Source organism: Paroedura picta, chromosome 2 (assembly GCF_049243985.1).
Source record: "Paroedura picta isolate Pp20150507F chromosome 2, Ppicta_v3.0, whole genome shotgun sequence".
Taxonomy (NCBI): Eukaryota; Metazoa; Chordata; class Lepidosauria; order Squamata; family Gekkonidae; genus Paroedura; species Paroedura picta.
In genome coordinates this window covers 10,552,206-10,567,750 of record NC_135370.1, presented here as the reverse complement: position 1 = coordinate 10,567,750, position 15,545 = coordinate 10,552,206, and the positions used below count along the sequence as shown (strand labels likewise).

Sequence of the window (15,545 nt, the reverse complement as noted above, 5' to 3'; positions counted from 1 at the left end):
GGGCCTCTGTGTAACGCTGTGGTTTCCTTTCTGGGTGCAGTAGAAGTTTCCACCTATTTTCTGCAAAAGGGCATCTAAAAACTTATGTGTACAGTTTTGCTTTTCTTGTTAGACATATCACAAGCAAAGTGAATTTTTCATTCTCATCACCCCTGACCACCAGTGCAGAATGAGGGAGGGGTTTGCCAGATCCAAGTTGAGAAAATCCTGGAGATTTGGGGGTGCAGCCTGGGGAAGTCAGGGACCCCCATGAGGTACAATGGTGCAGACACCTCAAAGTGTAAATTTTCTCCAGGGAAACTGATCTCTGCAGTCTGCAGTTGAGCTATCATTCTAGCGAATCCCCAGGCCACCCCCGGAGGCTGGCTTCCCTAATGATAGTTTTATGGATTAAGAGTTTATCATCTGCTCTAAAAATATTGATTTATCACTATACGAGCAGTCTGAAAACTGAAAGGTCTAACTGTATTATAGTTGTCAATGTTTTTGGCATATATATGCTATATTTAGTATTCAGTTTCTGCATTGTCTAGATAAGTTTCTGAGGAGGGAAAGGCGCTGCATTTTCTTTAGAAATATGCAGGATTGGGCCCAAACGCCTGTTCCGGGCAACAGATAGCTCTGAAGGAAAGTTGCATTTGACGTCTGTGCTTACATAAGTGTGCCAGCCTGTGTAATAAGAATCCAATTAGCATAGCGCCTAGTTTAGCCACTCACTTCCAAAGATAGAGCAGACGTATCTTAGTCTTAAGGTGGAAACTTTCCTTAGCATTATGAGGTGGCACCAAGAATGGTAAATACATTTTCCTTTGCGTAGGACCGAGGCTGGTGTTGGCTCTGAGTTCCTGAGGGGTCAAACGGTCAGGATTTCACCACAGAGTTTAAAGGAAAGTTTGTGATTTGATTAGATTGCACCGCAGTGTTCTCTCTGCTGCTGGCTATTGGCGCAGAAGAGTTTGATGTAACTAAAAGTTGGATTTACATCCCTGATACAAAATTTCTGAGTTAGAACTTCACGTGATTTGTTTGGGGGCTCTAATTCTTGCCTGCCTGCCTTGTTGAGGCGCCGACTGGCAGAATCCAAGTGGGCACTTTTATAGCTCTGCACAAACATCGACCCAGATGGGCAGCAGAACCTGTCGGGCTGGAGCAGCAGAACCAAGTTCGGGCCCAGGGGCGCCTCTACGAGCCATGCATGTGCAGTGCCCCTTTCAGGCCCGGAAGCCTTGCGGGGTGCAGGAGAGGGAAGGCGGCGGCCAAGCAAGGAGAGCCCGACGGGATCAAGGCGACGGAGACGGGGCAGGCTGGCTGGCTCCCTTTGGCTGGGGTTGTGTGGGCGTCCATATTTCAAAAACGCACAGAAGCCAACAAGCAAGGCGTCTTCCGAGGTGAGGGAAACAATGGGAGGCCGCTCTTCTTCCGGGGGCGAGAGCCATGGAGGGGCAGGCATTGTACAGCCCGCCCGGCTATTGCCGCGGCGGGGGAAGGGGGCCTCATGTGGCGGGAAGCGAGGCGCTTGCAATCGGGCGGGAACGACTGACGCGCCACGCGGCCAATCGGGCGCTCTTAAACGACGCCGAGCGAGCTTATGCGCCCGCCCCCACCCGAACCTCCCCTCCCCTCTCTCCGCGGCTGGTCTTGTGACTGCGCGCGGCCCCGCGGCTAGGGAGCGAAAAAAAAAGAATGCGCATCACGTGCCGCGGGAAGGCGGGAGAGGGGGGGAGAGAGGGGTGTGTGGGAGAAGGGCGGGCTCCTCGCGGTGACGTCAGGGCCGAGCGGTACGTCGATAGGCTGTGCCCCGGCGCCGGCTGCCGACGATTGGGCCAGCGTGGGGATGGGGCGGGGCCTCCGTTGGGAGCGGGTCGGGGCGGAGGGCCGCGCCTGCGGGGGATGAGGGCGGCTTGAGGCACCGACGGGGCCGAGAATGGCGCGGAGCGGCCGGGCGGTGGGGATGGTGCTGGCCGAGAGGCTGGCCGCGTCGCCGCGCAGAGTGGCCCTCAGGTGAGTCGGGGGCCTTGCGAGCGCCCGCCCCCTAGCCGGAAAGCCCCTCCCCCACGGGGAGCCCTCCGGCACCGGGGGGGCGGGGCAGGTCTGCCCCTTGGGTCCCAGAAGCCCAACAGGTGCAGTTCCTCCCTTGGTGGGGGGTGGCAGGGAGATTCTGATGGGCCCTACTCTGGTAGCAGAAGTAAAACAGGTGCAGTTCTTCCCTTGGTGGGAAGTGGCAGGCAGACTGATGTGCATTCCCCCCCTTTAGTTCCTGAAGTCCAACAGGTGCAGTTCCTCCCCTTGTGGGGAGCAGCAGACAGACTGTGATGGTTCCATAAGGTCAACAGGTGCAGGCAGACTCTGATGGGCATTCCCTGGTCCCAAAAGCCCAACAGGTGCAGTTCCTCCCTTGGTGGGAAGTGGCAGGCAGACAGATATGCATTCCCCCCTTAGTCCCAGAAGCCCAACAGGTGCAGTACCTTCTTTTGTGGGGAGCAGCAGACAGACTGTGATGGGTATGGCCTGGTTCCAGAAGCTCAACAGGTGCAGGCAGACTCTGATGGGCATTCCCTGGTCCCAAAAGCCCAACAGGTGCAGTTCCTCCATTGGTGGTGTGGGGCAGGAAGACTCTGATGGGCTATTCTCTGATAGCAAAAGTTCAACTGGTACAGATTCTCCTGGTGGGTAGGTGCTGATGGATTCTCCCCGTTCCAGAAATCCAACAGGTATAGTTTCTTCTGCATCATTCCTCTTCTGTGTTGGGTGAATCCTTGCCCTTTGAGCTTCTCCATGGATCTTAATGGAAATCCCATCTTATGAAGTAGATCCCCAATTAGTTCTGTAACTATCCCTTTTGGGCAGGGGGGGGGCACAGGGAGTCCCAAAGGGGAATGATCATTTTTGGATATTTCATTGCCAAACATGCATTGACACATAATTGTAACAAAACAATCCCAATTGTAAAATATCTGAAATGCTTAACAGCCCTGGTCTCTGGGCATTCTTTAAATTACTTTGCAAGGGCCTACTGTTGTGTATTGTTGCTAGTAATAAGGGGGGAGGAAGCAACAAAAACCATTTGCTTTACTTAAGACCCTCTAGTCTAGCAGGCTGACCCAGCTAGGGTTTATTCACCTTAGTAGGCCCTTCTGATGCAGTATTTCTATACCAAAGGCTTGTTTTGCATTCTCTTGAAGAGCCACTGCAGCTGCAGCTTTCTTACAGGAAGAAAACAGTGGATGGATGGGGGGGGGGGGTAGCATACTCTTTTGCTAGGGGCTATTTTGCCTTTTTTGTGAGTGTATGATCAAAGCTGCATAAAAGAGTGATCTGGTGAATCACAACCACATACTCTTTCTCTTTTCCTCTCCCCCTCTCTTCAAGCAGGAAGGGGACAGCTCCCTGTGCTTAAAGCGATGAGGACATGCACCCAGTGTCATGTGCCATCTGACTCCCGTTTTGAAGGGATATTCCAGGCAGCATGCCTGAACAGATCTCTGCCCTGCCAGTGCTCAACCTCTGATGTGTTCTGGCAGAGGCAGGCATGAACGTAGAGGCCTTACACAGAGAATGGTAAAAATTGGAATTTGCTGCCAGAGGATGTTGTGATGGCCATAGAAGTAGACAGTTTTCAAAGGGGATTAGATAAACTCATGAAGTATCAGTGTATCAGTGATTACTAGGCATGGTGGCTGAGGGGAATCTCCACATTCAGAGGCACTGAACCTCTGACTCCCAGAGCCAGGAGGCAACTTCAGGGGAAGACCTTGGCCTTGGTGCCCTGTGATTGGCCCTGTAGAATTACTGGTTGGCTGGATGGAATGGACCCTTGCTGGTCTGACCCAGCAGGGCTCTTCCTTTAACACACTCTCTCCCTCCTTATCCTTGCCCATTCAAACCCCCTGTACATTCTTACATACAGACACCTCACTCTGCAAAACAGCAGATGACTGCCTGCACCTCATGCTTTGAAAACAGATTTAGAGATGTATCCCTGAAACACAATATTGAAAGAAATTAGATTTGGAAACTGTGTTGTGTCATGCAAAAAGGCAATGTTTTGCACGTATTTGGCTGATGTGGCTGGACTCAAATGTTGTTCAGTCGCTTGTTCTGTAATTTCTGTTGAAGCAGGTACCCATCCAGACTCATGTGCTTTATGACTGCATGTGTGAAAAGACAGGAAAGGATTTGGATGACCAATATTATGCTTTGTATGATGAAAGACAGCACATGTTCAAATACTAGCTGAACAACTGAGATTTTTGATTCGATTTTTGGTTCAATTACTGAGATTGCTCTGTCTGTGTGTGTGTGTGTGTGAGAGAGAGAGAGAGAGAGAAAGAGAGAGAGAGAGATTTAGTCCATAGTTCCTGGAGATTGAGCATAAAGTCCAGTGGACCTTTAAGTTTAATTCCGCACTCCAAAGCTTATATCCAGAATTAAACTTTGTTGGTCTTAGAGGTTCCACTGGACTCAAATTTTGTTCTATACTTTCAGACTAACACAGCTACCCTCCTGAATCTTCCTGAAGCCTTTTCTCTCACTGCCCTGGTCATTTTAATGTGAGATGAAGTTCTGGTTCTCTTTCCTGTCTTGTCCCCCCCCCTGTGGACTCTACAGATGAGCTGTAGAACCTGTGATTTATCTTGTTAGAGAAATAGGTGGATTTGCCTTGTTCAACTGGGCATGCCTGTGGGGCTGCGGTGAAGGGTCATGTGATATGTGCAGAGTTTCACCTGTTTTGACACCAGTGCCTGTGGTTGGATCTACTGTCTCCCACCCCCCGCCCCCAGTGCTGGACCCCTTGCAAGGGCAAACTGGCAGTTGCAAGGGCAAACTGGCAGGGAAAGCGCATCTGTGGTGTTTTGCACCCAAACCGCTGACTACTTTCATTTTTTATATGCCTACTTAACTCTGATTACGTTTTATTTTGACTAATGAACTTTTAAGCGGCTGAAGATTTTCATTCAGAAGGTGCATTAGGGCACCAGCTGGGTTGTGGTGTTGGTCTGAAGCAGCAGAACAAAGTTTGACAACAAGGCCACCTCTAAGATCAACAGAGTTTAATTCTGAGTATACGCTTTCGCGTGCATGCCTGGACGCAGGCTTTGTTCTGCTGCTTCAGACCAACGCAGCCGCCCACCTGAATCACCTGTTAACTGCTTTCTACCTGCCCTGTATTACCTGGATTAAATGGCCCTTCCTTGTCTAACTGGGCAGTAGTCATTGTGTATCTGAACTGTGCTTGTAACTCTCCTATAGCTTTATTTCATCTAGTACCTATTGAGAGACTGCTGCTGAATTAGTTTATAATGTGCAAATGTAAACCATGTGCAATTCAAAAACTGGATAATTATGGCAAGTTTACAGTGGGGGTAGTTGGGAGAGAGACTTTAAAAGTCAAAGGCAGTGACTTGACCACCTTACTTTGATTCTGAAGCACAGGGATTTGCCTTTTGGAAAAGTCACCGTCACCACATCACTGTTGCTGGTGGACACGCTGCCTTTGAAACCGATGTACAGAAGAACTAGCTCAGGGGTAGTCAAACTGCGGCCCTCCAGATGTCCATGGACTACAATTCCTATGAGCCACTGCCAGCTTTTGCTGGCAGGGGCTCATGGGAATTGTAGTCCATGGACATTTGCTGTCAGGGGCTCATAGGAATTGTAGTCCATGGACATCTGGAGGGCCGCAGTTTGTCTATCCCTGAGAACTTCTTGTTTGGTGTGGTTATAAGTACCTACTATCCTAATCAGACTAAACTTCATAGCTCTTTGATCAGTTAGGACAGATTTGCTCTTCAAAACAGCTCTTGCAGACTGTAGAGGAGGCTGGTGATCAGGGAAGGTGTGTCCCTTCAGACACCGTGTAAGACTGTGTCTGCTGATTGGCGAAGGTCAAGTCCATTTTTAACTCCTCATCCTTATGACTGCTTGACTCTAACGTTACATTTCTGATTGATCTAGAGAGTATTAATGAGAGTCTCCTAGCAAAAAAGGCAAGTTTGTCGCTTTGCCTTCTGCCGGGGCTTATTGCAAAGACAGTTGCCACTCTGGTTCCATAGAAGATTCCCAATTTTAAAGCGAATTTCCTTTCCAGAACTTTGGAAGCCTAGCTCCTGCCATTTCCCTGCATTCTGCTCAGCTTTGTGTTTTTGGCAACCCTAAAAGTGACAACCGGCAACTAAGAGAAATGCCAAAAACTGGTCTGAGTTTGCCAGGTTGGATTTTTTTTTAAAGAAAAGAAAACGGCTCCCTTTATTTATTTATTGTGGGATTTATAGACTGCTGCGCCCAGCAAGCTGGCTTGCGGCAGTTCACAACAAGTCATAAAAACAGCACACAATATAAAAACTATAGAATAACCGCATTAATTAAGCTAAACAATTCCCCGAACCAGATACAAACGGCGGTACATTATAAAACTCCTCTCCACGCAATGAGCCATTGGAATTAGTCAAACTAACTCTGGAGATGGTAATAAAATGCATAAGAGGGGCCCTTGGGAGGAAGCCATGCATGCTTCACTATGTGGTTTGTGTATTAAGATAACTATTATGGACCTTGTGCAGATAAAGTATCTCTTTTGCCTAGGAGCTAAGCTGGACATGCCTGGATTAAGAACCTCAGACCAAATAAGATTTTTCAGTTTCCTTTCCCCCAGTTTGGCAGCACAATACACGTAAAAAACAAAACAAAACACATAATTAACCCTTTAATATTGGCAATGAGATGACATTAGCTAGTGTGTGTTCTGCTAGAGTCTAATAGTTAATCGGATACTTCAGAACAGGGGGTGGGGGTGAAGTTTTGGCAAGAAGAGTAATTTCCTGTTGTTAGCTGTTGCTAGATTTGCCAGCTCTGGGCTGGGGAATTCCTGGAGATTGGGAGAGAAGCCTGGGGTGGGCAGGACTCACTTTGGTACCTATCAGAGTCCACCCTACAAAGTGCCTGATTTCCGGCCTGTGTTGTCTGGCGATCAGTTGCAATTCCAAGAGATGTACAGGCATCATCTGGATGGTGGCAACCCACCATTGAGTAAGAGAAGTAATTACTGTCTTGGCATTCCAGGCTGGTTTACATCTAGTCCAACCCCCTGCACAATGAAGGAACTCACAACTCCCTGCCAACCCACAGTGACCCCAAGTTCATGGCCAAGTGATCCCCCACACCAAAAATCTCCAGAATCCAGCCTGGCCTGGAGGAAATTCACCTACCATCCCACAGTGGCAATCAGCACTTCCCTGGGTACGGAAGAAAGGGCCACAAGAGACAATCACTGGCACATCTCTTCCTGTGCACCAAATCACAATCTGCCTAAGTTCATAAAATCAGCCTTTGTGTCAGATGACTCTCTAACCTCTGCTTAAAAACCTCCAAAGAAGGAGAACCCACCACCTCCTGAGGAAGCCTGTTCCACTGAAGAACCACTCTGTCAGGAACTTCCTCCAGATGTTTAGCCAAAAATTATTTTGAATTAATTTCAACCCACTGGTTCTGGTCTGACCCTCTGGGGCAAGAGAAAACAACTGTGCTCCATCTATATGACTGCCTTTCAAGTATTTGAAGATGGTTATCATAACACCTCTTAGTTGTCTTCTCTCCTAGCTAAACAGACCAAGCTCCCTCAACCTTTCCTCATATGACTGTCTCCAAACCCCTCATCATCTTTGTAGTTCTCCTCTAGTTTCTCTACATCTTTCTTCAGTTGTGGTGCCCAAAACTCAACTCAGTACTCCAAGTGAGGTCTTACCAGAGTGGAGTAAGGCAATGGCCCTTTCTTTCTTGCTCTGCCTGCAAACTTCCAGAGGCTTGCCTTCATTGGGATGTGGGCCAGATGGGCCCTTTGCATGATCCTGAGTTCTCAAGTACTTGCTGTCTGAAACCTTGCAGGGGTGGGAAGAGACAGGACTTCAGGTCAGAGGGCTTTTGTTGTGCAGGTGACGTGTCACTCGTAATGACTGGTGACATTGATCTGGAGTTGTTTCTCCCTCCTGTGAGTCACTGTGGCTTTGGTTTGAAAACCTAGATTCCCAAGTCTAACTTTTGGAGGTAGTGAAGCCAACAGACCAGTGCCGGTCTGTGGTGGGGCAAAGCATCCCTTTCCCAGAAGGTCCAGGGAAACCTTGTGTGGTGACCACAGTTATAGCAGTTGTGTTTACAGCCCAGGGAGAAAGCCCCATGGTGCTACATGTCTGCCCCTGCCCCCATACAAGAGCAGGGCAGGGCCCTTCAGTGGGAAAAAAGCCCATCTGGCTGGTCCAACAGAAGAAGCTCGACTCACCAGCAGTGTGGTTACTCTGTTCTTGTCTCAAGGTGGCAATTAAATCTCACATCCTATTCAGGTATTCCATTCTAAGGGAGGATCCAGATTTTTATATGAAATTGGGACACTGAGAGAAGCCATGGATGAATTGCTTGATCAGCCTGTATTACTGTTGATCTGAAGATTTGCTGTGTACCAAGTTGTGTTTCAGGCATTGCTCTTAGCCCAGAAATCCTCGGACGCTCATGTGTGCATCTTGGCACGTCTCCAGTGCAAGGAAAGGGAGAAAGACTTTTGCTTGGGGCCCTGGGAGGTGATAGTTAAGAGCAGGCTTCAGTGGTTCGGGTCTGATGACAAAGATATGGACATCCTCGTAAAAAGAGCATTCCGAAATCCCCATTTGCAAATCGACCCTTACTGTGCTAGTCTTTGACCCAGTCTTGCCAGGGGGCTTCTTGTTTGTTCTAAAGCCAGGGCCATGCTGGCTGATGGAGCAGGAAACGGCTGTCCTGAAAGCCTGATGATACATGAGCATAATGATGTCGTGCCTGGCCTCTGGCTGACAGCGAGCCAAGTCTTAAGGGGCAAGGCCTTTGTACTTGACTGTTGCCAGATTCTTTCTCATGACTGAGATATTTTTAGTTTCACCAAAGGCCTTAAAAGTTAACCTTACCCTGAGCAGCTTGTGAGCTCCTTGAGCCCTCATTTTACTGACTCTCATGGACAGTTTTGATGTCATTGCAGTGTTAACCATGAAGGGGTTCTAATTAAAATATATTTGACAATTTGCAGGCATTTGACTTCCTGGGAAATGGTGTTGCGCAAAGTCCCTCTGCAACAAGTGTCCGGAACATCCTGTGTGTTTTCAAGAAGAGCTTTCTTCAACATTACCGCACCGCTAGTGAACAAAAGAAAAGAATATTCCGAAAGGAGGATTATAGGGTTTGTATTCATCTAGAAGGCAAATGAGTGGATGTGTGAAAGTCACTGTTGTTGCTGTCCTAAATAAAACTATGCCACAGTAAGCCCGTTGACTTCAGGGCAGGGGTAGTCAACCTGTGGTCCTCCAGATGTCCATGGACTACAATTTGCTGGCAGGGACTCTTGGGAATTGTAGTCCATCAACATCTGGAGGACCATAGGTTGACTACCCCTACTTCAGGGCACTTCAGGAGAGCCAGCCTTGGTTGTGAAGAGCGGCAGCCTCTGATCTGGATAACTGGGTTTGATTCCCCACTATTCCTCCTCCTCCACCACATGCAGCCATTTGGGAGATCTTGGGCCAGTCACAGTTCTCTCTCTCAGACCCATCTACCTTGCAGGGTGTCTTGTGGGGAGAAGAAGGGTAGGCTATTGTAAGCCATTTTGAGACTCCTTTGGGTAGTGAAAAGCAACATATAAAAACTGACTTTTCTTCTTCAGTCTGTATCCTCCATGTGTCTTTTTATTGGTGTTAAATCCAAGTATTTGTCATTAACCAAACAATGTCACGTTGTTGTTGTTGTTGTTGTTATTATTATTCGATTTATTTCCCGCCACTCCCTACAGGCTCGTGGCGGGTAACAATAGTCTTAAAATCCCCCATTAAAACCCCTGTTAAAAGTAGAGTAAAATGGGCTTAGCTTCTATGTGTGAAACTACAGATTTCATAGCAAACATTGTACCTCTTTCCATTTATTTCTAAAATTGGAGGTGGGGTAGCTGCCGATGATTATGGGGGGTAAAATGGAATACTTCTTTCCCAGGAGGGGGAGGACAGCAGAAGGGATACAGGCAGATCTCCCTGGGGAATGAGTTCCAAAGGAGAGCGCTTCTCCTTGGGTTGCTCCTCATAGAGCCTCAGCCAACTTGGCTTCCAAAGATGGCCGGAGCGAGTGGTTGGTTTGGAGGGCTTTAAGGTCAACGCCAGCACCTTCATTTGGGACTGGAAGCCCAGTTATTAAGCCACAATATTTGGGTTTATTATTAATTTATTAATCAGCTGCTTGCTGGGTTGAATCCAGTCAGATTTTTCACTCAGTCTCCTTACTCTAGCCCTGTTCTGCTTGGCTTTTGTACAGGCAGGTCTCCCAATCCAAAGGGGAGTGCCCCCTCCTTCCACTGGGAGAAGAGTCACTGAATCCAACTACTGGCCATATTGGGCTTCACAGTGGTCCCCAACCTTTTTATCACCGGGGACCACTCAACACCTTTTACTCAGGCCCGGTGGGGAGGGTAGTTTACTCCTCTACTCTCAACCACCGCCCTAACGCTCTCTGATCGCTATGGTAATGTTTAAACATCCCTTCAAAATAAGATACAGACACGCCACAACAATGAACATAAGGAACATTTTATTTTCATGGAAATTTTAACTAATGACAATGACAAATCAATGGGAACCCTGAGCTTGTTTCTCTGCAACGAGATAGTCCCATCAGGGAGTGATGGGAGACAATGACACCCGAAGTGTGTTGTAAAGGGCCGGGGGGGGGGGATGAAGTAAATGGCTGGGGGGGGGGAGAATGCATCCTTCGGGGCGCACCTCCAATTAGTCCAAGGATCACATGTGGTCCGCGGCCCACAGGTTGGGATTGCTACCTTAGAAGACATCAGTATTTGTGTTCTGGGGACAAACAGCGGTTTGCCAAGGGGTACCCAAGGAGTTCGTGGCTGGGTGAGGAGTCCCAGCCCCGTCTCTCAAAGATCAGCAATGCCTCCCTCTGTCCGCAGTGGTCAGAGTGGTTCAGGTTGCATTTCCAACCTTGCCTCACCGCTGCCATTACCTGCAGCCAAGCAAGGTAGGCGGCGGCCCAGCCGGCCCCCCGAGCTTCGGGGCGCCAAAGGGACAGGCAGGGCTGTCTCTGCCGCCCCGAAAGCTCTGGGCCTAGCCACGAGGCTGGCAGCCCCGAGGAGCTTCCGGGGAAGATCTTTGTCTCTTTGCCGTTCCGGAAACTCCGGGCCTAGCTAGAAGGCTCTGCGTGAAGCTCGGGCCACGGCCCCCAGTCTGGCGGCCCGGGGGGGGGACCCACTGCCCGGAAGCCGGGCGGGGGATGAGCACCCACCCCTCCCAACGGCCCCTTCGCCTCCCCCCTCCTACCACCATGTCTCCTACCCTTCCCCCCTTTTTCTCTCTTCACCTTCTGTCTCTCTCTCCCCCCCCCAGTCTGCTGCTTCCCCCCCAAACACCCACTCTCCTAACCATCTCTAACTCGACCTTTTCCCCCACTGCCCCCCTTACCACTCACCCTCCCCTCAGCTGCTCAGCGGGCCCATCACCCCCTCACCCCCTCCTCCTTCCTTCCTTCCTTCCTTCCTTCCTTCCTTCCTTCCTTCCTTCCTTCCTTCCTTCCTTCCTTCCTTCCTTCCTTCCTTCCTTCCTTCCTTCCTTACTTCCTACCTACCTACCTACCTACCTACCTACCTACCTACCTACCTACTTACTATTCACCCATCCACCCATCCCTTTATTTCCCTGCGTCGACCCAGAGGGGGGCCCCTGCCACACCCACGCTCTTCCCGCTAGCGCCCGCTGTATTGTTTCTACAGCGGTCTTAATTTCTAGTTAAGTTATATAAGTTAAGGAGGGAATATAAAACATGTATATTTTAAAAGATATTACCTTCTGTTTGGCAATGGTTTCATTTATATTACCTAGTTGTGCATTTCCATATGGACGGCTATTGAAAAAACAGTACGTTGCTTTAAATAACAGCAGGTTGTGGAGCAAACCTGTTTTCTTCATTTTGGGACAGGGGACATAGGGCTTGTTTTTCCTAGGGGCTGTCTAAAGAAAGAACCAGGACATTTTAGCAGTTGGGGAATGGTTGTCTGTGTTGCGATGGCTTCCCTTGGGACTAGGGTTTTTAAGCCTTCTGCCCAGTCACTCATTCCTTAAGGGTTGCTCCTCTGTTCTCTTGATCCTGACATGCTAATGTGTGCCTGCATTCAAGGGAGCCAGTTTGCAGGGTGGGGGAAGGAGAACTTCAGCCCCTTCTTTCTCCTCCCTCTCTGTCCCTGCAGTAGGAGGGAAGGATGACCAGAGCCCTTGTTTCCATGCAAGACTTGCCGAGAGAGCTCTGTGTCAGAGGAGAGAGTGCAGGCTAATGGAAACACTGGCCTAGGGGAGTATCTCAGAGACTCTTCCTTTATCCAGCTTTTTCATATGTACAGTGCATCTTACATTGGCAACATTTTCCAAAGATGCTTTTAGAACTAAACTGCTGAAGTCGGGGGCTGCAGGCAAACCTCGTCACATGACCAGAGACAAATGCCTCCTTATTTAGGAGGTGTTTTGTAACATTGGCTTCCATTTCCCTGTTCCCAGGTATTCAATGCAGGAAATGTATGATGTGGTAGCTGTTGTCAGTGAATACAAGAACTTTGTCCCTTGGTGCAAGAAGTCCGACGTGCTCTCCAAGCGTTCTGGATACTGCAAAGCGCACATAGAAGTAGGATTTCCTCCCGTGATGGAGAAATACACGTCAGTGGTGACGTTAGTCCGACCTCACTTGGTTAAGGTAATGCCTTCTGTTCTTGCTCCCCAAAATGCTTTTACACCCTCCTGTGGCCACTTGCTTTTGGGTAAAGCGGTGATGGTATGTGCTGTTTGGGAGGGAAACTTTTTAAAACACAAACCATCACCAGAGAGGACATCCGCCCTCAATGTGTAGCATTGAGGGTTTCTGTTTAAACATTATTTTGTTCCGCACATGAGCTGGAAAGAAGGATTTCTTCAGGAGTCAAAAATCGCTGACATGCCAAATGTCTGGCTGTCACTGCTTCCAATATAAGGCATGTGTCTGGAGATATTTAAAATTATATTTAAAAATAACATTATCCTAATTATCATTATTATTTTGTTTTATAAATCAACCCTATTTAAAAAGCAGGCTCAGGGCAGCGTACATCACAGCAGTCCATATACATTTCTAATACAAACAATAAAGCCAATAAACTAATTACACAATAACCCTGAATGCTCTGTTGGTCGTGTCTTCGGCCTAATTCCTGCCGATATCTCTTTAGGCCCCCATGTGTGGTGGAGAAATTACGGAGTGGGAGGCCCGCTGGATTTTGTTCACTTGCCCCTGGGTGCAACCCTAGGCCTGGTGCACCTGAGGGGGTATCCAGCCAACTCCCCATAAGCAGGTAGAGTTGGGTGTTATCCAAGTACTGGTGACACCCCAGCCCAAACTCCCAGACCAGCTGTGAGGACACATGAAGATGTTAGATAACATTGGGGCGAAGATCTTTTAAAACAATGCATAAATACATGTAGCCATCCTTCCTCCAGGAGAGGGGCTTTCTCAGAGGGAAGGTGCTTTGAAACAAAAGACCATTAAGAGTTGGATGCAAAACAGCAGGCAGTGTTTCCAGCTGCCACTTTCACAAGCCAGAGCTTGTGTGCGAGACCTGTGTGTGCCTGGCTCTTTCTATCCTGCTAGCAGCAATCTCCATTCATAAATGGGACCAGGTTAAGGGGAGGGCCTTGTGAGCAGAGATCCAACAGTTTAGTAGCCCTACCTCTCCTAGAAGCTGCTGCTCTAGAAAGAGACCACTGACCTCTTCTCCTCTGCCCCAAACTTGTTTCATATTACAATGCTTCACACTTTGGTAACTGTGTGGTCTGCTGCTTGTCCATGTGGAATGGAATCTTCACAGGTCTTAGGGATGGAATCCCTGGAAATTTGGGGATGGAGCCTGTGGGGAGAGACTTCAGTGGCATATGGTGCCATAGAGGTCCAGCCTCTCAAGGAGCCATCTCCTCCAGGACAGCTGATCTCTGCAGTGTGGGAGAATTCCAGGAGCATTTCAGACCCTACCTGGAGGTTGGCAACCCATTGCGGTCTTCCTTGTTTCTTACCTCTGTACGATTCCCTTTGTTTCTTTGGGGCCGTTGTCTCAAGGGCAGAAGTAAATTCCTTGTTAAACACAGATTCAAGTGGATAGCCATGTTGGTCTGAAGTAGTACAAAACAAATTCTTCTCCTGAAGCCGAGGACGTCTGCAGAGCGGGTTTTGCCACTGGCTCCTCAGGAAGGCAGAAGCTAAAAGAAAAAAGCCAGTTCCGGTCCTACACCATGGCATCCCTCTCTCTCCAGTTCCTCTCCTGCCTCGTAGAAAGGGAGACAGCGTAGCGTGAGCTCTACTAGTCTAGTGTTTGTTCTCTTTATTCCTATAGTCTCTCCTTACCCCCCTTACCCTTTCCTTCCCAGTTTTCCCATCCTGTAGTGGTCTGCGGGTGTTGGGCAGTGTGTGTGTATGTGTAAAAAAGTAAAAGGGACAGTTTTTTTCCTTTGTGCAGTGTCACGGCAGCCATTTCAGTAGCAAAATTCTTCCCTCGCCTGATCTTCCCCATAATGGAGGCCTTACATCTGGGAGACGGTTTCCTCTCAGAGGAAGACTTAGCAGTGGTTCGGGCTGCTGCAGAACAAGAGGCATCCAACCCGGTGAACGCCGCCACGTGCCAGGCCGTTCCAACTGAGGCAAAGAAAGCCCCTAATAAGATCCAGAAGTCTGAGGCAGCTGACAAGTCTACAGCTTATTGCGGTGGCCTCAGCCACCAGGGGGCTCCTTCTCAATGACTCGTCCAACTGGTCAAATATTTCTCCCCCAACTCAAGCCTATCTGAGCAGGGAAGCCCAATTTTGTCCCACGCAGGGGCCAGACAGGGAGATGATGGAGTCTCAACCTTGTGAGCCTAATCTCGCTAGATCCAAATTTATTAAATGCAATTAGGCATTCTATGAGAGAAGAATTCATTTCTCTGTGCCAACGTGGGGTGGGGGGTGTCTGTCGGACAGGGCATGCTCTCCACACCCTTACTCTCACTTCTTCATGAGTACCCAAGTCCAACAGGGACCAGCAGGCCATACTGAATCTGACGTTCGTCAACAGTCACATCACACTGCGGTGGTTCCTCATGGAAATCTGTCGGTCGAAATTCCTGCAGGAAGATGAATTTCTCACCTCGTTACACCTGACCAAGGCATATCTTCATGTACCCATTCACAAAGCCCACAGGAGGTTTCTACAGTTCTGCGTGGGAAACAGCCATTTCCAACGCAGGGCTGTCTGTCCAATTTCAGGTTGTCCAAGCACACAGGGTCTTTACCAAATCTTGGTGAACCCCACAGTGATCTTGCAAATGGAGGGCCTTCATATCCATCCTTACCTGAACGACATTTTCTATATTCCAAGTCCATAGAGGAGGCTGTGTCCAACATGCGTGTCTACAAAACTTTGGCTTTCTCATCAACAAATGGAAGAGCTCTGTGACTCCTGCTCGGCGATTACAGCATTTAGGGGTC

The 15,545-nt window shown here is 48.9% G+C and overlaps 1 protein-coding gene across 1 annotated transcript in view; it reads left to right on the top strand.

Moving 5' to 3' along the window:
- The first annotated feature begins 1,840 nt into the window (after positions 1–1,840).
- COQ10B (coenzyme Q10B) overlaps positions 1,841–15,545 on the top strand; it is a 32,679-nt gene continuing 18,974 nt past the window's right edge. The window contains exons 1-3 of the mRNA XM_077319346.1: positions 1,841–2,001; positions 9,047–9,196; positions 12,561–12,753. Coding sequence (XP_077175461.1) covers positions 1,925–2,001; positions 9,047–9,196; positions 12,561–12,753 — 420 coding nt within the window. The 5' untranslated portion in view covers positions 1,841–1,924. The remainder of the gene's footprint in view (positions 2,002–9,046; positions 9,197–12,560; positions 12,754–15,545) is intronic.